At 43.3% G+C, this 21,664-nt stretch overlaps 1 protein-coding gene and 1 pseudogene across 3 annotated transcripts in view; both read left to right on the forward strand.

The window, feature by feature from the left end:
* LOC311611240 (NACHT, LRR and PYD domains-containing protein 1-like) overlaps nucleotides 1-21,664 on the forward strand; it is a 55,926-nt gene that overhangs the window by 22,008 nt on the left and 12,254 nt on the right. For both annotated transcript variants that reach the window (XM_084863175.1, XM_084863176.1), the window contains exons 5-14: nucleotides 395-565; nucleotides 6,002-6,172; nucleotides 7,513-7,602; nucleotides 9,214-9,305; nucleotides 9,891-10,035; nucleotides 11,826-11,969; nucleotides 14,068-14,154; nucleotides 15,755-15,846; nucleotides 16,425-16,584; nucleotides 19,238-19,461. In XM_084863175.1, the coding sequence (XP_084719301.1) occupies nucleotides 395-565; nucleotides 6,002-6,172; nucleotides 7,513-7,602; nucleotides 9,214-9,305; nucleotides 9,891-10,035; nucleotides 11,826-11,969; nucleotides 14,068-14,154; nucleotides 15,755-15,846; nucleotides 16,425-16,584; nucleotides 19,238-19,461 (1,376 nt within the window). The remainder of the gene's footprint in view (nucleotides 1-394; nucleotides 566-6,001; nucleotides 6,173-7,512; nucleotides 7,603-9,213; nucleotides 9,306-9,890; nucleotides 10,036-11,825; nucleotides 11,970-14,067; nucleotides 14,155-15,754; nucleotides 15,847-16,424; nucleotides 16,585-19,237; nucleotides 19,462-21,664) is intronic.
* Nucleotides 11,975-12,613, forward strand: LOC311611303 (ras-related protein Rap-1A-like; annotated as a pseudogene). Its single transcript has one exon. The product of its transcript is annotated as a ras-related protein Rap-1A-like (transcript).

The following is a 21,664-nucleotide window of genomic DNA, read 5'->3' on the forward strand; positions in this document are numbered from 1 at the left end:
ATGTCTGCATTGATGAGAGGAAGACTGTCTGTATCCCCAAGGTCTTTATCAGGCCTTAAGCTGGACACTAAAGATTTTTTTAAATAAAAAAATGAACATCTGCTTCAGCCCACAAGAAATTCCCAGACTGAGGCAGAAACAGACACACTAAATGAGCACCTCAGTGTAGAATGGCAAGGGCTGCACCATGAGAAACATCACTGAAGGGAGCAATTAGCCCAGGGTGGTGGGAGCAGAGAGGCAGTTCCAGAGACTGATAACCCCTGGCAATAGCCCTGCCCTATGCAGCCTGGCACTCAGAGGAGCCAAATCCCATGGTGTTCAGCACAGTGTGCACATAAGAACCCCCACACACACCTGTCCCATCTACCCTATCTCTCTCTCTCTCCCTCAGGCACAACTGGGGCCTATTTACAGATTGCTGGTGGCAGACTTTCTTCTCTCTTCTCAAAGTCCCTGGAAGCCTGCAGGAGCTGGACCTGAGTGGGAACTCTCTGAGCTGCTCTGCAGTACAGAGTCTTTGTGATGCCCTGAAAAGTCCTCACTGTCACCTGGAGACCTTGAGGTGAGTCTGGCCTGGGTTCTGATCTGAAACAGGGATGGACAGGAGATACAAGATAGAAGTTGTGTCTAGGATGGGTGGGTGGTCTTTGTTTTTGTTTAGGCTTTTAACATTAATTTTTATTTTTCAATTACAGTTGACATACAATATTATATTAGTTCCAGATGTATATCCGAGTCATTAGACATTATAGAACTTACTAAGTGATCATCCTTAAAAATCCGTGTATCCAACAAACATTTATTGATCCCCTCTCTGACCATGGGTACTGCAATAAGCAAATACAGACAGGATTCTATTACCACAGAACTTGCAAGTGAATGACATTAACCACGCAAACAAATGTGTCATTACAGGCCCAGATAAGGGCCTCCAGTGGAAAACAACTTGAATAAAGTGAATATTGAAGGACATGGAAAGAATACAGAGGGTTCACCTAGTTGATGCAGGATGGCAGAAAGTTCAAAGGCCCTGTGGCAGGAGGGTGAATGGGCTGTTATGGAATTGAAAGCAGATAAATGAGGCTGAAGAATAGAGAGAAAGGTGTCCCTTACTTCAGAGATCATGATTTAAGACTGTCTATGCATGGCCCTGTTGGAATTTGGGGTTGTTTTTTCTAATGCAATGTGATTATAATTAAAAGGCTGATAAAAATCAGTATGTTTACAAAGTAGACACAGACTGCCATATAAAACCGGGAATGAAGGACAGCACAGGAAAGGTTAGGAAACCAATTCATATGAAAGTTTCAATTTTCCAATAAAAATGGTGAGAGGTTTCATTAAGGAAAATTACCATAGTTTCTACAAGAAATAGTTGTATCTTGGACTATGGTGTCGGCCACAGAAATGGGGAAAAAAGTGAATGGATTTAAGAAATCTAAAAAGAAAGTAAAATCCAATAGCTTTGAATTATGGAGAAAGAGAGATAGAGCTACAGAAGATAATCTTAGGTTCAGGCCAGAGATATGCATGGGATAGTGGCACCTTCACTGAGATAGAAATACTGAAAGAGGGGTAAATGTGGGATGGAATGTCCAGGGTGTGATTTTGTGCAAAATCTTCAGGGGGGGTTTTTTGTTTTTTTTTTATTGAGATATCTAATGAGAGATGTCAAGCAAGTATCAAATTAACTTCTGTGCAAAAATAAGATGCCCCATAAAACAAATCTCAACAAATTTAAGAGAATTGAAACCATGCAAATTATATTACCTGAACATAATGAAATGAAATTGGAACTCAATAACAAAGGAAAATGTAGGAAATTTACACATACACAGAAATGAAACAACATACTCCTAAATACACAATGGGTCAAAGAGAAATCACAAGGGAAATTTAAAATGCTTTGAGATGAATTAAAAAACAAACAAACATGTATTTGATGCAACTATTTTAAATCAGTGTTTACAGGGAAATGTATATTATCAATGCCTAGATTTTAGAAATAAGGGACACATCTAGTCACCAATTAGAACTGACAAATCTAGAACACTGACACCACCAAATGCTGACAAGATTGTGGAGCAAAAGGAACCCTTATATATTGCTAGTGGGAATGCAAAATAATAGTGCCATTTTGCACAATCCTAGTAAACTAAACACACCCTTACCATTTGATCCAGCAGTCCTGCTCCTTGGTATTTACTCAAATGAGTTGAAAACCTAGGCCCACACAGAAATCTGCACAATGGTGTTTATGTCAGTTTTATTTGTAATTGCCCAACCTGGAAAGCAATCAGTCGTCCTTCAGTAGGTGAGCAGATAAATAAATCATGGTATATCTATACATTGAAATATTATTCATCATGTGAAAAAAAATGAACCCTAGAGCTATGAAAAAAATGAGTGAACCTTAACTGCATATTACTTGTTGAAAAAAAAGTACATCTGAAAAGCTATATACTATATTATTCCAACAATGTGAAATTCTTAAAATGACAAAAATATGAAGACAGTAAAAAGATCTATGATTGCCAGGCATTTGGGGAGGTAGAGATAAATAGGCAGAGCAGAGTGACTACTCTATATGACACTATAATGGTGGATACCTGTCATTTTTAAAAAATATATTTTATTGATTTTTTACAGAGAGGAAGGGAGAGGGATAGAGAGTTAGAAACATCGATGAGAGAGAATCATCAACCAGCTGCCTCCTGAACACCCCCCATGGAGGATGTGCCCCCAACCAATGTACATGCCCTTGACCGGAATCAAACCTGGGACCTTTCAGTGCACAGGACAATGCTCTATCCACTGAGCCAAACCGGTTTTGGCTACATGTCATTTTTTATTTCAAAAAACCATAGAATATAAAGCACAAAAAATGAGCCATAATGTAACCTATGGATTTTGGGTGATTATGATGTGTCAATGTAGGTTCAGTGATTCCAACAAATTTACTACTCTCCTGGCTGATGTTGATAATGGGGGTGGCTGTGTATATAGGGAAAGAGGTATATAAGAACTCTCCAGAGACATAGAAACTGTTCCAGAGACATAGAAACACAGAAGTGAATGCAAAACTTCAGAGGGAAGAAAGGAGAGGTACCAATTTTCATTAAAAAACTAAAACTATTCTATACAAGAGAAGTAGTCTGGAGGATAAAAAATGGCAGCAGAGTAAGTAGATGCTGCATAGATATGCTCCCAGGCCAGCAATATATTTTAAAAAACCATACACCATGATCAAGTGTGATTATTCCAGGGATGCAAGGTTGGTACATTATTCACAAATCAATAAACATGAAACCTCACATAAACAGATTGAAAGACAAAAATCACATGATCATATCAATAGACACAGAAAAGGCATTCGAAAAAATCCAACACCCATTTTTTATTTAAAAAAAAAAAAAAACTTTCAGCAAAGTGGGAATAGAGGGAACATATCTCAACATAATAAAGGCCATATATGACAAACCTACAGCCACCATCACACTCAATGGGCAAAAAATAAAACCATTTCCCCTAAGAATAGGAGCAAGACAGGGATGCCCACTCTCACCACTCCTGTTTGACATAGTACTAGAAATGCTAGCCATAGTAATCAGACAAGAAAAAGAAATTTAAAAAGCATCCAAATTGAAAAAGAAGTAAAACTGTCTTTATTCACAGATGACATGATATTGTACATAGAAAACCCCAAATATTCCATAAAAAAAAACACAAACTATTAGACTTGCCCTAGCTGGTTTAGCTCAGTGGATAGAGCATCAGCCTGCATACTGAAGAGCCGCTGGTTTAATTCTGGTCAAAGGCACATGCCCAGGTTGTGGGCTCACTCCTGAGTAGGGGGCATTCAGGAGGCAGCTGATCACTGATTCTCTCTCATCATTAATGTTTCTATCTTTCTCTCGCCCTCTCCCTTTCTCTCTAAAATCAATGGGGATTGCATTGAATCTATAGATTGCTTTGGGTAATATGACATTTTAATGACATAGATTCTACCAATCTATGAACACGGTATATTCTTCTATTTGTTTATGCCTTCCTCTATCTTTTTTTCCCAATGTCCTGTAGTTTTCTGAGTACAAGTCTTTTATCTCCTTAGTTAAGCATATTCCTAGATATCTTAATTTTTTTGGCACAATGATAAATGGGATTGGTTTTTCAGTTTCTCTTTCTGTGAGTTCATTATTGGTGTATTAAAAAGCCATACATTTCTGGGTGTTAATTTTGTATTCTGCTACATTGCTAAATTAATTTATTAAGTGTGGTAATATTTTTAAAATACATATGTATGTATTTTTAAAATTGCCACACAATAAATTAATTTGGCAATGTAGCAGGATACAAAATATATGTAGTATGGACATTTTAATGATGTTGATTCTACCAATCCATGAACATGGTATGTTCTTCCATCTGTTTATGTCTTCCTCTATCTCTTTTCAATGTCCTGTAGTTTTCTGCATATAGGTCTTTTACCGCCTTTGTTAATTTATTCCTAGGTATCTTAATTTTAGTGTCCTCCACCTCATTCAGAGCCTTTCCACAATTGCATCCCAGACCCCTTTCAGTGGGTACCTGCCAAGTTTCCATCTTCAACTCAGGACTGAAAAACCATACCCTCCTCCAGGATGTGCTAGGGACTCTTCAAATTCAGTGTATTCTAAACTAGACTTTCCTACCTAACCAAAAAACATCAATTCCTCCTTTCAGGACTAGCTTGATAGTTTGTAGGATCTGTACAAAATGAAAATGCAGTGATCTTGCTCAAACATCAGGAAAGAAATGAAATCAAAGCTACTAAGATATAAAACTTTATTCCTTCCACCCCACAGCTGCAGCTATAATTGCTCATCATTGACATTACTTTGAGGGGTGTGCAGCCACAGGAGGGGAGATAGTTACCCTAAGATTATAAGTCACAGAGAAAGTGAGAACTAGGTAAGATGGGAGAATGGGGTTGGGAGCAGATACACACCCTCATGTTGAACTCCACCAAAGCACCCTGTGTCAGCTAACTGGGCATTTGGAAGGGCTGATGTGGTTAACAATTAGGCCCAGTACACAACTGGAAGGTTGGGTTAGTTAATTGTACAATGCTGATGTGGAGAGTAGAAAGCATTGGTAAGAATTACACAGGAGTGAGAAATGTTGATGAGTGGCTCCTTGGCTGCAGGAGAAGTGAAAATCTCCCATGCTCTGGCAATTTGGCTCAGTGGTTGGAGCATTGACCCCCAAATTGAAGGGTCACGGGTTCAATTTCCAGTTAAGGGTGAGAACCTCAGTTGCAGCTTCAATTCCCGGTGCCCCAACTGGGGCTCCCTGCAGGGGGAAACCAATTCTTTTATCTTTCACATCAGTATTTCTCCCCTTATCTCTCTCCCCCCTCTCCTCCCTTCCACTCTCTCTAAATATCAATGGCGAAAATATCCTTGGTGAGGATTTAAAATAAATTTCTTGCTGAAACCAGTTTGGCTCAGTGGTATATCGTTGGTCTGCGGATTGAAAGGTCCCAGGTTCGATTCTGGTCAGGGGCATGTACGTTGGTTGAAGGCAAATCACCAGTGGGGGTGTGCAAGAGGCAACTGGTGGATGTTTCTCTCTCATCGACATTTCTAGCTCTCTATCTCTCTCCCTTCCTCTCTGTAAAAAATCAATAAAATATATATTTTTTAAAATAAAATAAATTTCTTTTTTTTTTTTGCTGGTCTCTTATTTTCATTTATTTATTTTTCAAATCTTTATTGTTGAAGGTATTACATAGATCATCCTTTGTCCCCCCATAAACCTCTTCCACCCTACTGCCATCCTCCCCCATAATTCTTTCCCCAAAAATAAAAAATAAAATTTAAGTAAAATGTTCCAGACATGTGTTTCTCCTCTGTTAATATCACCAAGGACCCCAAAAGGACCACAGTACTAGAAATGGAAACCAGACCCCAGTTACCCTGAGGAGAGGGCCCTCAGGACTTGCAAATCTCTCCCACAGGCTGGTCAACTGTGGCCTCACGAATGACTATTGCAAGGACCTGGCCTCCATGCTGGCTACCAGCTCCAGCCTGACAGAGCTAGACGTGCAGCAAAACGACCTGGGCGACCTCGGTGTAACGCTGCTCTGCGAAGGGCTCAGGCAGCCTGCCTGCCAACTCAGGAACCTGGGGTAAGGCCCTGGGTCATTTCTGGGCAGAGGACAGGGAAGGGGAGGGAGAGTGATGGGAAGGGGTGTGGGGGCCCTGAAATGGACAGGGGAAGTAAGGGAGCAGAAAAATGCATGGGCAGCCTGCCTCCCCTACCATATCCGCCACTGACTTAGGCCTTGAGACGGCTGGAGTCTTGGCCAAGGCTCCAGCCGACTCTCAGCCTTCCCTCTGAGAGTCCTCCTTTCTCAAACCTAAAGCAGCAGAAAGTGAACACTCTACATGTGGGTCCTCCCAGAGCCCACTCTGACCCTTCACAACCAAGAGCACCCCATCCTATAGGTCTACCACCACCCAACCTCCTCCCCTCTGAGCATGTGTGGCTATCACTATCTCCAGAGCTGGGCCTTTGCAGTAGGTCTGTATCCATGCCCTGCTCACCTGTTACTCCTCACCTGTTACTTTTGTTTGCCTCACAGTAGCTCTAACACGTCCTGCGAAGGTTTCTGCCTCCTTCCTTCCTAGGGCCCTGGGACTGGGATGAAAGGAACAACCACTTCATCATGGGTCATCCCCTCCCCAAGGGAGAACAGCTCTGACAGCAGGAAGGTCTGTGCCCTCTACAGGTTCAGGGTCTTCACACCTACCTTGTCCATGGCTCATAATAGGTTACTCCATGTTGGAGGTGAGGACATGGAGGCCCAGAGAGGGCAGCAGCTATCCCAAATCCAACAGAAACCCCAGAGCACAGGGCTTGTGAGAATGGAAACGGGCTCTTTCTTTCTAGGAAGCCACCTAGCCTCTAGGAAGGAAATCTCAGGACCTAGTTTGGTGTGGTGAGTTTGAAGCCATGACTGACTGTTCTCTGGTGGATGCTGTGAAGTGCTGCTGAGTCTGTTTTCAGGAAAGAAGACCCACCCCACACCCCTGAGAGTGCTGCCAGCTACAAGGATGGCCTCTGCCAACTAGAGCCATCTCACACAAAGTCACTGTCCTCCTGCGTGGCTTACATCCAGTGACTGGTGTAGTGGTATAAGGACCCTCCTCCAAGTATGGACAGCCCTGGAGGGTCATTCCCACATCAGAAGCCCCACAGAGTCAGCTGTGCTCCTTGGGACTGCATCACAGCCCAACATGTCACTCTACCCAGTCCTGTTATTCCCTTTGCCCTGGTGTTGACCCAAGAACACTCCCTAATAAACCTCCTAACTCAACTCTACTTTCCATCATAGAATGTGTTTTTAAGGAACCCAACCCACAACAGGTTCCTACAGGTCCTGGAATGTTCCATGATTCTGGGCCCTGAGGCCCTTGAGATCATGTGGGGGTCCCTGGATAACTAAGCTTCCTTTTTGCTTTGCAGGCTGGACCAGACTCAGCTGAGTGAGGAGGTGAAAAAGATGCTGAGTCTCCTGCAGCAGGAGAAGCCTCAGCTTGTGAATATTGGTAGTTGGTAAGGATGAGACATAGAACTCCCTCGAGCTGACCCAGGCCCACGGCTGACTCCTACAGGCTATTCCAGAAACATGGGCCAGAAGTGGGAATGGGTGAGGTTGGAGGTAGAGACAGACAGAAGCAAGAAGAAGCTGGGAAACCACAGCAGCCAGAATGAGGTTGTTTCTTTGTTTGTTTAGTTCAAACAAGATTATGCCCCTTCTCTGTTTAAACCCTTCCATGAGATGATTAGGAGGTTAAAAAAAAAGAAGAAATGTGTATCAGTGAGTGGGTAAGATTTGTAACATGAAAAGCAATGATGTTGAGGGGGAGATAAGGACAAGCAGAGAGAGCTTCGGAGGGGACAGACCAACCTCATTCAATCTCCACACATATAAACACCCATGCATGCAGCCCAGCGGAGGGGAATACTGGGAACAGGAGAATACAATTTCCTGCTGGGAATTGGCTGCAGCCCCATGGGCCTTCATTTTGGTATGTTTTCTCCTGTGACTGCAAAATACATCTATGCCCTGGTCCCTATTCCTCGGCCTCACCTAATGTGGCAGAAGACATTAGGAGGCCTTAGAAGGAGCCATACCTCAGAGAACAAATATTGCCTTCAAACCCACAGTGTGTTAGGCACAAGACCATGGATATGGGCCCAACACCCAGGAATTAACTCAGCAGGGACACAGACCCAGGTGATCCACAGCATGAATCATTGTGCCTGAGTCAGCGCGAATGCTCTGATGGCCTCTTTGAGTCTGTCCAAAGGACCTGAGCTGAGTTATAAAAGGTGGGAGGGCTCGGCTGAGCCTCAAGTGGGTAGATTCCTGACAGAGGTAGAGGCTCTATTCTCAGCTCCTTTGAGGAATGGAAGGATGCCAGGTACCAGAAACACTGCTATTCCAAGTGTGGACCATGGACCAGCAGTGTCAGCATCAGCATCACCTCAGAGCTCATTAAAAAACCCAAATCTCAAGCCTCACTCCAGACCTGCTGAATCAGAATCTGTGTTTTGACAGGGCCTTTCAGCAGCACTGGATTAGAAGTGAGTGAGCAGGGAGAGTGGCAGAGGTGGGATTGGAGCTGAGGGGTGGCAGGAAGTTGAGAGGCAAAGAGGCCTTTGGGCCATGTTAATGACTTTCGCTTCTACCTCAAAAGCAGTAAAAAAAAAAAAAAAAGATTTCAGGGCTTCAGTAGCTAAGTGATGAGTCAGGATCAAATTGAAGACCAGCTGCTGTGTAGAAATGGCCTGGAGAGAGTCAAGAGAAGAAGAGGGCACCTACAAGGGGAGGATGCAGTGGTTTGAGCCACAGATGCCAGGGCCTTGGCTGGAGGTGGAGGCAGTGGAGGTTGAGAGAAGGGACTAGAAAGGAGAACTATACTAGAGCCAGTGACAAGTGGCCAATCAACTCTCAGAGGGAGCCAGGAGTCAGGACTGCATCCCAGTTCCTGCATGGATGGAGGGGTGGATGCAAGCCATCACAAAGACAGCATCTATGCGAGAACGTCAGATGAAGGCCATGAGTTCAAATTCAGATGGGTTGAAATTAAGTGGGGATGTCACATAGACAGCCACAACTTCCTCCAAGATCTCAGAGAGAATGACCAATTCTGTGTCTAGGGAACCACGTGAAACAGTCTCTGAGATTGTCCTGTGTGGACCACAGAGGAGTGATGGCACATCTCCACCCCAGTTGCAGACATCAGAAGCAGGTACTCTGAAGGGGCCAGGCTGGGAGCACCGTTAATTGGGACAGGGGTGAGGAGAATATGAAAGGCCATCCCCTCCATGCTCCTGCCTCTGGGGTGAGGCATGGCAAAATTCCCAACTAGAGAGGCCTCGCTCCATGCAAGGTCTTCCACACTTGGAACCTGGCAAGATCTCTGATTTCCTCCCTCCCAGACTCAGGGGCTGAGGCTGCTCCTCTCCAGCTCATCTCTGGCATGTCTCAGGCTCTGGTCCATGCTGGCCTCTGAGGCCTGGGAATCCCTTTTCATCATTGCCCATCCACCTTCAGGGCCACGTTTTTCTCATAAGCTACCTTTCTGTGGATTCTGGAATAGAAATGCCTTCTGTAACAGTGGGCAAGGGTGGCATCAGGGGATAACAGGATTGGGCCTCCTCAGATAGCAGGTAGGAAGCCCCAGGAGCATGGACAGAGGCTACTGACACACACCTTCCAAAGGCCAGGAATACCAGCCTTGAGAAGAACCCCTCCATGTTATAGCTTAAGGTGCAGAAGAGGCCAGACAGGGGATGCTAATCTGACCACTGCCTTGTCTGTTCCCCTCACATAGAAAAGGTGGAATCCTCATATCGGCCTTATCCTGGACTTCAGAGGAAACAACCAGTGAAACCTCTAAGGATGGATGATCACTTCTGGAGTTCCAGAGGGCCAGTGGCTACAGATAAGGTTGTCAAAGACAGGAGGAGCCAGTACAGGTGAGTGAGGGGACTCTACTGTGTCAGGCTGGCTCCCAACCCCGCCATCCCCACACTGGATTCCAACAGACACTAAGCACCCCAGTTATAGCCATTTGGGCCCCCTACCAATCCTGAGCCACCAGGCAGACAGACCAGGGCTGAATTAGTGCTTTTATTATGGAAATATGAATTTTATTATGAAAAGTTGCAAACAACAACAAAAAGTTTAAAGTACTACCACAAATTCATTATCAGCTTCAACAACCAGTTTTCTAAATCTGTTTCAACTATTCACTTTCCCCTTCTTTTGTTATTATTTTATTTTATTTTTATAAAATACTTTCATTTTATTGTATATCATGTATGCCACAAAAAAGTTCTTGTTTTGTTTTGGGTTTTTATTGATTTCAGAGAGGAAGGGAGAGGGAGAGAGAGATAGAAACATCAATGATGAGAGAGAATCATTGAGCGACTACTTCCTGCATGCCCCCTATTTAGAATAAACATATGCAGTTGCCCTTGACTAGAATCAAACCCAAACCCTTTAGTCTGTAGGCTGAAGCTCTATCCATCAAGCCAAATCAGCTAAGGAGTTATTATAGTATTAGAGGACCAGTGCATGAAAATTCATGCACTCGGGGGCGGGCGGCAGGGGGATCCCTCAGCCCAGCCTGCTCCCTCTCACGGTCTGCCACCCCTTGGGGAACAGGTCTAAGCTGGTAGTCAGACATCTCTTTGGCAGCCTGGGAACCCTCGAGAGATGTGGCCCTAAGCCTCAGTTAGACATCCTTAGCACTGCCAACGAGGCAGGAGAGGCTCCTGCCACTGCCACTATCCTAGCAGCCATCAGCCCGGCTTATGGCTGAGTGGACCTCCCCCTGTGGGAGTGTAGTGACCACCAGGGGCAGCTCCTGCATTTAGCGTCTGCCCCCAGTGGCCAGTGCACATAATAGTGACCGGTCATTCTGCAATTAGGGTCAATTTGCATATTCCTCTTTTATTATAAAGGATTTTAAATACAAGAAACCAGGTGATCTTATCTGTATATATTTTGTGGTTCATTTAGAAGAATAAAGAAATCTTTTTATCCATAACCACAATGCCACTATCTTATCTAACAATGTTTACAATAAGTTACTTTTATATCATCTAATACCCATTCTGCATTCAATATGCTCAGTTGTCCAAAACGTGTCCTTGTAGTATGTTTGTTCTAATCAGGATCCAAAAAAGTCCACCGGTTGTAATTGATTTGTTATGTCTCACAAATCTCATTCAAATCTCTTCCCACCTATATGTTCCTGTCTTGTTAACATCATTGTGTGTAAGGGACCATACCGCTAACAACCAACCATGAGTCATGCCTCTCAAGCGTTTCCAGTCATAAGTAATCAATATCTATCATCTTAGTCCTGCTCTCTTACATAAAACATTACCATTCGCTGTCACAGACATGATCACAGCTGGGTGATAATATTACTCCCAATTGACACACACAAAAGCTGACATCCCAGGAGCCCACTCTATACCAACCAGGAACCTGGGGAAAGTCTCTGTAATATTTCTGAAAGTGTTATTGTAAGCTCAAGTAGCTATCATTAATGTCACCATATAGATTGCACTAATTGTTGAAAAATAGGACCTTTAAAAATAACTTTCCTATTTTATGTTTCTTAATACTATTATTATTTTCATCATCATTGTCATTCTAGAAACAGTTAACCATCTGCAGTCATATATTAAGCCATCAACATATATTAGGTCCTTTATTACTCACAACTCTATTATTACTTTTACTTACAAATAAGAAAACTGAGGCCTTCTGAAGCCTTCACCACTGCTGCTGCTCCCAAGGCTGCATACACCAGGAAGAGCCAGAATTGGAGCAAGAACCAAGGCCCAAAGAAGGGAAGAGGAGATTTTCAGTATTTAAACAGACCACCCCCCAAAAGGTGAGTACAAGCTAGTTGTCCTTGGTTCAAGAGGCGTGAGGAAGTCTGCTCTGACAGTTCAGTTTGCTCAGGGAAATTTTGTTGAAAAATATGACCCAACGGTAGAAGATTCCTACAGAAAGCAAGTTGAAGTACATTGCCAAGACTGTATACTCAAAATCCTGGACACAGCAGGAACAGAGCAATTTACAACAATGAGGAATTTGCATATAAAGAATGGCCAAGGGTTTGCACTGGTATATTCTATCACAGCTCAGTCCACATTTAATGACTTCCAGGACCTGAGGGAACAGATTTTACAGGTTAAGGACACAGAAGATATTCCAATGATTTTGGTTGGCAATAAATGTGTCCTGGAAGATGAGCGAGTAGTTGGCAGAGAACAGGGTCAGCATTTAGCAAGACAGTGGTGTAACTGTGCCTTTTAGAATCTACTGCAAAGTCAAAGATCAACGTTAATGAGATATTTTCTGACCTTGTCAGACAGATCAATAGAAAGACACCAGTGGAAAAGAAGAAGCCTAAACAGAAATCCTGTCTGCTACTTTAGGCCCACAGTGAGCAGCAGCTCTGAGCCAGATTACAGGGATGAAGAACTGGTGCCTAATTGGAAAGTGCCAGAATTCCAGACTTCAAAAAATAAATCTGAAATGGCTTCTCCATTTTATATATTATGTGAAGAATTTAGGTCTTATATTGGTTTGCACACGTTCCCTGGAGAGAACAGAATTGCTCTGTGAATATCTCTCAGAAAATAAACAATAGTTTTTCTCCTTTGCAATAGCAGTTATAACAGATGGGAAAATAAATATACTTGACTCTAATATGATTATACAAAAGAGTATGGATGCATTTCAGAAGTTAGATATTGCTACTATAATCAAATTATTTCATATTGACCTTTCTATCATGATTCCTCCCATCAGGCACTAAACATTGAAAGATTATACTTTATGTCTGTAACAATATATTGATAGATTATGACATTTCCCCTCAAACTCATTACAGCAGATAACTATTTGGAGTCATTGACTTCATTTTATATTTTAAAATTATGAAATATCATCCTATCATTATATTCTAATTAAAATTGTTTGTGCATAATGCTTTGTGAAAAGGGTTTTTTTATAGGAAAAAAAAATGGGATAACTGATTCCTATGGCTTTCAAAGCTAAAATATATAATACACTAAACCAACTCTAATATTTCTTCTTGTGTTTTACTGTCAGATTAAATTACAACTTTTATAATTATTAAATTTTAGTAAATTTTTTTAAAACATAAGAAAACTGAGATTAAGGAGTCTCAATGACTTGCTCTGGATCCACAGCAGAGAGCAGAGGGGCTACAACAAAATCCCAAATCCCTCTGTGATATGTTTGAGCTTGCAGCCACTCTACTAGCTATCCAGTGCACGGTGTGGGGTTGAATATTCAAGTACCTACACACTCAGTGGGCTTGATCCCCAGAGTTCACTTCCCCACAGGTGGCTCCTCCCCCTGGAACAAATCAACAGAAACCCCAGAACACAGAGCCCTTGAGAGTGGCTCTTTCTTTCCAGGACACCTCCTAGCTTCTAGGAAGAAAATCCCAAGACTTATTCCTTTGAGGTCAGTTTGAGTCCATGGAGCCTGGCTGTTCTCTGGTGGATGCTGTGAAGTGCTGCCCAGGTTTCTTTCAGGAAAGAAGATGTAACCCCAGGTCCTGGGAGTGCTGCTGGCTACAGGGATGGCCTCTGAAAACTCAAGCAAGGTCACCTCCCCTCTCTAGGGTGGCTGGCATCCAGTGACTAACTGGTGTAGTGGTATAAAGCACCTCCTCACAGTATGGAACAGCCTGGAGGGTTATCCCAACACCAGAAGTCCCACAGAGTCAGCTGTGTCCCTTGCGATTGTATCACAGCTCAACTTGTTGTTCTGCCCATTCCTGCTTCCTCCTTTATTTGCCTTGGTTGACACAAGAACATTTCTGAATAAGCTTCCTAACTCTATTCTCCATCTCAGAACCCGATTTCAGGGAACCCAACCTACATTTGTTCCGACAGAACCTTGAGATCATGTCGAGTTCCCAGGTAACCAGGCTTTCTTTGTGTTTGCAGGTCGATCCTACTTTCGTGGGATGAGAAGGTGGCAAAGAGGCAGGACACCCTAAAACATACGAAACGCCAACTGATCAACAGCAATCGGTAAAGGGGGAGACAGACTTTGCTCAAGCTGCCCCAAGTCCAGGGCTGATTGCTAGAGGCTGGTCCAGAGACATGAGCCAGAAGTGGGGTGAAGTGGATTGAGGCTGGAGGCAGAGACAGAACAGGAAAAAGCCAAGAAAACATAGCAGCCAGAGGGTGATAGTTTGTTTGTTGGTTGGTTGATTGGTTGATTGATTAATTGGTTGGTTGGTTCGTTAGTGTGAACAAAATGATGTCGCTCCTCTTTTTAAAGTTTTTCAATAGATGATAGAGATGAATAAGTGAAAAAATGTGAATGGGTGATTTTTGGAACAGGGAAAGCAATGGCCACAAGGAGGAGACAAAGACAAGGAAAGAGAGAGAGCTTGGGGGCAGGTGGGGGGGTGGGGGTAAGACCACCTTCCCTTACCCTCCACACATATAAACACTCATGTACACAGCCCAGCTGAGGAACAGGAGAATGCATCTTCTTCTGGGGCATTTGGTATATTTTGACTTATGACTGCAAAGTGCACTTATTCCCTGGTTCTGACTGCTCTGCCTCACCTGACATGGCAGGAAACGGATCCTAGGCTTAGAAGGAGCCATTCCTCAGGGAAGTAGCATTCCCCTCAGAACCACAGTGTGTTAGGCACAGGACCATGGACATGGGCCCAACACCCAGGAATTAACTCAGCAGGGACACAGGCCCAGGTGATCCACAGCATGAATCATTGTGCCTGAGTCAGCGCGAATGCTCTGATGGCCTCTTTGAATCCGTCCAAAGGACCTGAGCTGAGTTATGAAAGGTGGGAGGGCTTGGCTGAACCTCAAATGGGTAGATTCCTGACAGAGGTAGAGGCTCTAATCTCAGCACCTTTGAGGAATGGAAGGATGCCAGGTACCAGAAACACTGCTATTCCAAGTGTGGACCATGGACCAGCAGTGTCAGCATCAGCATCACCTCAGAGCTCATTAAAAAACCCAAATCTCAAGCCTCACTCCAGACCTGCTGAATCAGAATCTGTGTTTTGAGAGGGCCTTTCAGCAGCACTGGATTAGAAGTGAGTGAGCAGGGAGAGTGGCAGAGGTGGGATTGGAGCTGAGGTGAGGCAGGAAGTTGGGAGGCAAAGAGGCCTTTGGACCATGTTAATAACTTCCACTTCTACCTCAAAAGCAGTAAAAAAAAAAAGATTTCAGGGCTTCAGTAGCTAAGTGATGAGTCAGGATGAAATTTAAGACCAGCTGCTGTGTAGAAATGGCCTGAAGAGGGCACCTTTAGAGGAAGAATGCAGTGGTTTGAGCCACAGATGCCAGGGCCTTGGCTGGAGGTGGGGGCTGTGGAGGTTGAGAGAAGGGACTAGAAAGGAGAACTATACTAGAGCCAGTGACAAGGTGGCCAATCAACTATCAGAGGGAGCCAGAAGAAGCCAGGACTACATCCCAGTTCCTTCATGGATGAAGGGATGCATGCAAGCCATCACCAAGCCAGCATCTATGCGAGAATGTCAGATGAAGGCCATGAGTTCAAATTCAGATGGGCTGAAATTAATGGGGATGTCACATAGACAGCCCCAACTTCCTCCAAGATCTCAGAGAGAATGACCAATTCTGTGTCTAGGGAGCCAAGTGAAACGGTCACTGAGATTGTCCCACGTGGAGGACAGACGAGTGAGGAAACATCTCCACCCCAGTTGCAGACATCAGATCCAGGTACTTTGAAGGGGCCAGGCTGGGAGCACCATTAATTGAGACAGGGGTGAGGAGGATATGGAAGGTCATCCCCTCCATGCTCCTGCCTCTAGGTAAAGCATGGCAAAATTCCCAACTAGAGAGGCTTCACTCCACGCAAGGTCTTCTACACGCGGAACCTGATAAGACCTCTGCTTTCCTCCGTCCCAGACTCAGGGGCTGAGGCTGCTCCTCTGCAGCTCATCTCTGGCATGTCTCAGGCTCTGGTCCACACTGGCCTCTGAGGCCTGGGAATCCCTTTTCATCATTGCCCATCCACCTTCAGAGCCATGTTCTTCTCATAAGCTACCTTTCTGGTTGATTCTGGAATAGAAATGGCTTCTGTAACAGTGGGCAAGGGTGGCATCAGGGGACAACAGGATTGGGCCTCCTCAGATAGCAGGTAGGCAGCCCCAGGAGCATGGACAGAGCCTACTAACACACACTGTCCAAAGTCCAGCTAGGTCAGCCTTGAGAAGCACCCCTCCATGTTATAGCTTAAAGGGTAGAAGAGGCCAGACAGGAGGCCCTAAAGCTGACCACTTCCCTGTGTGTTCCAGAGGAGAGCTCCCCTCAAGTATCACAGAAACCCTACTGTTTGTCATCTCATGAACCTCTGCGGAACCAACCAGTGGACCTTCTAAGGCTGGATGATGACTTCTGGGGCCCCACAGGGCCCGTGGCTACAGAGATGGTTGACAAACACAGGAGTCTGTACCGGTAAGTGACAGGACTCTGGTGTGCCAGGCTGGCATCTCCACCCCCACCATCCCTATACTGGATCCCAACAGACATTCAACACCCCACTCATGATCCATTGGGTCCCTTCTCATTGTTTTTGTTTTGTTTGTTTGTTTAATATATGTTATTGATTTTTTACACAGAGGAAGGGAGAGAGATAGAGAGCCAGAAAGGTCGATGAGAGAGAAACATCGACCAGCCGCATCCTGCACACCCCCTACTGGGATGTGCCCGCAACCAAGGTACATGCCCTTGACCGGAATCGAACCCGGGACCCTTCAGTCCACAGACAAACGCTCTACCACTGAGCCAAACCCGTTTTGGCCCTTCTCATTGTTGAGCCACCAGGCAGAGAAACTGGGCTGTATTAGTACTTTTATTATGGAAACAGAAGTTTTATTGTGAAAAGTTGCAAACAACAAAGAAAAATGTTCCAAGGGATTACCACTTACTCATTACCCAGCTTTAACAACCATTTTCCCAAATTTGTTTCAACTATTCACTTTCCCCTTCTTTTGTTGTTATACTCTTTTTAAATATAAGATATCAGGTGATTTTATCCTTATATGTTTTGTGATGAATTTTGAAGAGTACAAAATAATCACAACACCATTGTCATAACCACAATGCCATTGTCATATCTAACATTTACAATAAGTCATTTTCATATCATCTAATACCCCATCTGTATTCAATATACTCAATTGTCCAAATATGTCCTTGTAGTAAATTTATTCTAATCAGGATCCAAACCAAGTCCACTCATTTTATTTGTGGGTGTTTTTTTTTTTTTATGTATCATAAATCTCATTTAAATCTCTTTTCATCTACACATTCCTGCTTTATTAGCATCCGCTATGTGCAAAGTACCATACCAGTAGCAAGGAGCCATGAGATGAATATAGAGCCAGGCCTTCCAAGGGTTCCCAGTCTTAAGTAATAAATGTCTATAATTTTAGTTCTGATCTCTTACATATTCCCATTCATTGTCACAGACATGACCTCAGATGGGCGATAATATTACTCACAACTTACCCACAAAACCTGACATCCTAGAAATCTGCTCTATACCAACAGGGAACCTTTGGAAAGTCTCTGTAAGTTTTATTTTAAGATCAAGTGGTTATCATTAATATCACCATGTAGATTGTTACTAATTATTGGAAACTAGAGACCTGGTACATAAAATTCGTACACAGTGGCAAGGGGTGTCTCTCAGCCCAGCTTGAACCTTCTCCAATCTGGGACCCCTCAAGGGATGTTCGACTGTCCATTTAGGCCTGATCCCAGTGGGAGGGATCGGGCCTAAATGGGCAGTCGGACATTCCTCTCAATCCAGGACTGCTGGCTTTCAACTGCTTGCTTGCCTGCCTTCATGACTGCCCCTAATTGCTTCTGCCTAACAGCCTGATCACCCCCTAACCATTCCCATGCCAGCCTCATTGATGTCTAACTGCTCCCCTGCAAGCCTGTTTGCCCCCAACTTCCCTCCTTTGCTGGCCTGGTTACCCCTAACTGCCCTCCCCTGCAGGGTTGATCACTTCCAACTGCACTCCCTTGCATGCCTGGTCTCTCTCAACTGCCCTCCCTTGCAGGCCTGGTGCTTCCCAACTGCCCTCCCCTGCTAGCCATCTTGTGGTGGTCATCTTGTGTGCACATGGGAGCAGGATCTTTGTTCACATGGGGGCAGCCATATTGTGTGTTGGAGTGATGGTCAATCTGCATATTACTCTTTTATTAGATAGGATAGAGACCTGGTGCACGGGTGGGGCCAGCTGGTTTGCCCTGAAGTGTGTCCCAGATCAGGGTGGGGTTGTAACCTGGAGTGGGGCAAAGCCTCCTGCTTGCTCTGTAACCAGGTTTGGATTTGTTTACCTCCTATAATTGAAACTTTGTAGCCTTGGGTGGAGGCTGGGGCCCACCAGGGTGTGTGGAAAGCTTAGCTTCCTCGGTTGCCTGAGAAACCCAAGCCTCCCTCCTGGTAGCCATCTTGGTTGGGTTTATTTACATACTTGCTCTAATTAGCTGGTGGGCATGGCTTGTGGTGTAGCAGAGTGATGGTTAATTTGCATATTACTCTGTTATTAAGTAGGATTAAGCCCTTTAAAAACAATAATACTTGTCTGTTTCATTAATATTATTATTATAATTATAATTATTACTATTATTATTATTATTCTCATCATTATCACCATTATAGAAATAGCTAACCACACCCACACAAGTATTAAGCCATCACATACTTGTCACATAATAGGTCACTTATTACTCACTAGTATTAAGCCATCACATACTTGTCACATAATAGGTCACTTATTACTCACAAGTATTAAGCACATATTTATCATATAATAGGTCACTTATTATTCACAATTCTAAGAGGTAATGTTGTTATTACTTTTACTTAAAAATAAAAAAACTGTGATTAAGGAGTTCAATGACTTATTCAGGGATCCATAGTAGGGAGGAAAGGGGCCAAGAATCAAACTCAAATCCCTCTGGCTGTGACAATTGAGCTTCCAGCCACTCTACTAGATATACAGTGCACTGCATGGGTCGGGTACCCAGTAGATATTCAGTGAGCTGGTGTGGAATAATTAATTCAATGTCTACCTCTCTCTGCTATTCCCAGAGTTCACTTTCCTGTGGCTGGTTCCTACCACTGTCCCAAAATGGGGCTCTACTTTGTGGTGAGAGGGCCAGTGACCATTGAGATTGAATTCTGTGCTTGGGACCAGTTCCTGTACCAGATTGTTCCACAGCACAGCTGGATGGTTGCAGGGCCTCTTTTTGACATCAAGGCTGAACCAGGAGCTGTACAAGCTGTGTATCTCCCTCACTTTATATCCCTCCAAGGTGAGTGAGAGGGAAGTATGGGGGAAGGTGATGGTGGTGAGAATGGGCTCGAAATGGATTTTGACAACAGTATCTTGAGGGAAGAACTTGGAGCTTCCTTATACTGATTAAGGGCATGGGGCTTTAAAGAAGTGGAGAGAGCTTTTTTTCTCATTCCACAATGCTCTGGGCATATCTTTTTTGAAACATATTGTCCCCAAGCATCATAATCATTTTTGCCTGAATTACTTGAAGATTCCCCTCAAGAGAAAGTGGTCTCCTCAATAACAATAATAGCTATCATTTATTAAGTTATCTTCACATAGATTATATTACTCAGAGTCTCCTCATGAAACATATGATGTACTCAGTTGAGATTTTTTAAGAGATTTTTCAAAGACTAGTCTATTTGCAAGTAAGGCTAAGTGAACAAATGAGAAAGGTTGAGGTACCTGGAGAACAGCAACAAATGGGAAGCCATTGCTACTGTTAGAGGCAGGGAGAAGAAATGCTGTCATCAGACTCCATATGAGAACTCAAGCCACAAAAGTAGGGCATCTCAGGAGACTTAGTCATAAAGGGTAATGTTATTATCCCAACATCTCCCATCTCCAAAGACTTCCATTAGATAAAATTCTGAAAATATAAGCTAACAGGCAAAACCTTAGAAACAGGGAACAGGCAAAATAACTGAGAACCAACAGAAACTTCAGGTTATATGAGGCCTATAGAGAAGTCAGACATTTAAATTATCAGAAAAAAAATAAGTATGTTTTTTATGCTTAAAGAAATCATTTTTGAAATATGAGCAAGAAGCAATAAACCATTAAAATGATGAATCAAGTTTGAAACAAAGCTATACTGAAGCATAATTAAGAAAAGAATATATTAAAGCATAATTAAGAAAAGAATAAGTGACATTGAAGATACTATTAGAAGGCCTAACATATATCTAATCAGAATTCCAGGAGAATATTATAGAGAGAATGGAGAGGATGCTATATTCAAAGAATTACCAAGAAATTTCTAGAATTGCTAAAAGAATTTCCTTCTAGGAAGAAAAAGTATCCAAAGCAAAAGAGAGGGATAGAGAGAAATCAGCAACCCATTAAAGTGCATTGCCAGAATACAGACATCAAAGGGCAGTTTTTAACAGCACCCAGAAAGATTAGTCAGAAAGATGCTACAATTAAGATGACAACTGATTTTCAATAGTAACAATGAAAGGCAGAAGATAATAGAATGATATCCTCACAGTAATGAGGAAATAATTGCCAATCAAGAATTGTAACAGAAAAATAATTGATTAAAAGGTAAGTAAAATAAACATTTTATTATTTTTTCATTACATTTTTTTCACAATATACCAAAAAAAACCTACTATTTGTATATACAAAACAATTAGCCACTTATATGCAACAAACATTAATATTTCAAGAAAAACAATTTTAAATATAATAATACTATAGGCTCAGTGCACAGATTTGTGCACTGGTGGGGTCCCTTGGCATGGTCTGAGGGGATCAGGCTGAAACCAGCCATCCAATGCTCACTGTGCTGAGCTCAGCCAGGAAACCAAGATCCCAGGAATCCCTATAGCCTGCTGTCTGGCCTGAAGCTTCTTGTTGTCCTGGAAACAATGACCCCAGTGACTAATAGTGGCCTCATTTAGGAATTTGGCACTAGCTGCTTTTGCCCTCATTGGTGTAGTTCTTAACCCTCTCAGTCCTAGGCAAAACCAGGACAGCTGGTCACCTTAGCAAAAAAGCAAGTTAGATACACATACAGTACCATCCAGAATTCAGTCAAAATTAGTGTGGCACAGAGGTTAAGTGCAGTGAATTACTATCTCAGAGCAGAGATCTCAGCCCAGGGCTGGAGCTGACTCATGACCTTCAAAAAAGCACTTCCCTCCAGGAGTTTCAGTTCCCACAGCTGACACTGACACGTGAGGACATTCCAGTTCTGTGGAGCGCGAAGTGACATCATCCAATTGGTGTCACCAATTGGTGCCACCAAGGCAGTGCAAAGTGCACCACCTCTTGGCGAAGCAATTTGGCAAAACCTGGCAAGACATAGAATTGCTCACATCCTTTCACACATTTTCTTATACCTTGGGACTTACAATTCAAGGTAATAGCTCAAGGGAAACAGAAAAGTTCCCTGCAAAAACATGTGCATTGCAGGACTATCTATCATGACAAAGAGGTGGAAGCAACCTCAA

The sequence above is a fragment of the Pipistrellus hanaki genome (assembly GCF_964339955.1).
Source record: "Pipistrellus hanaki genome assembly, chromosome: 16".
NCBI classification, from domain to species: Eukaryota; Metazoa; Chordata; class Mammalia; order Chiroptera; family Vespertilionidae; genus Pipistrellus; species Pipistrellus hanaki.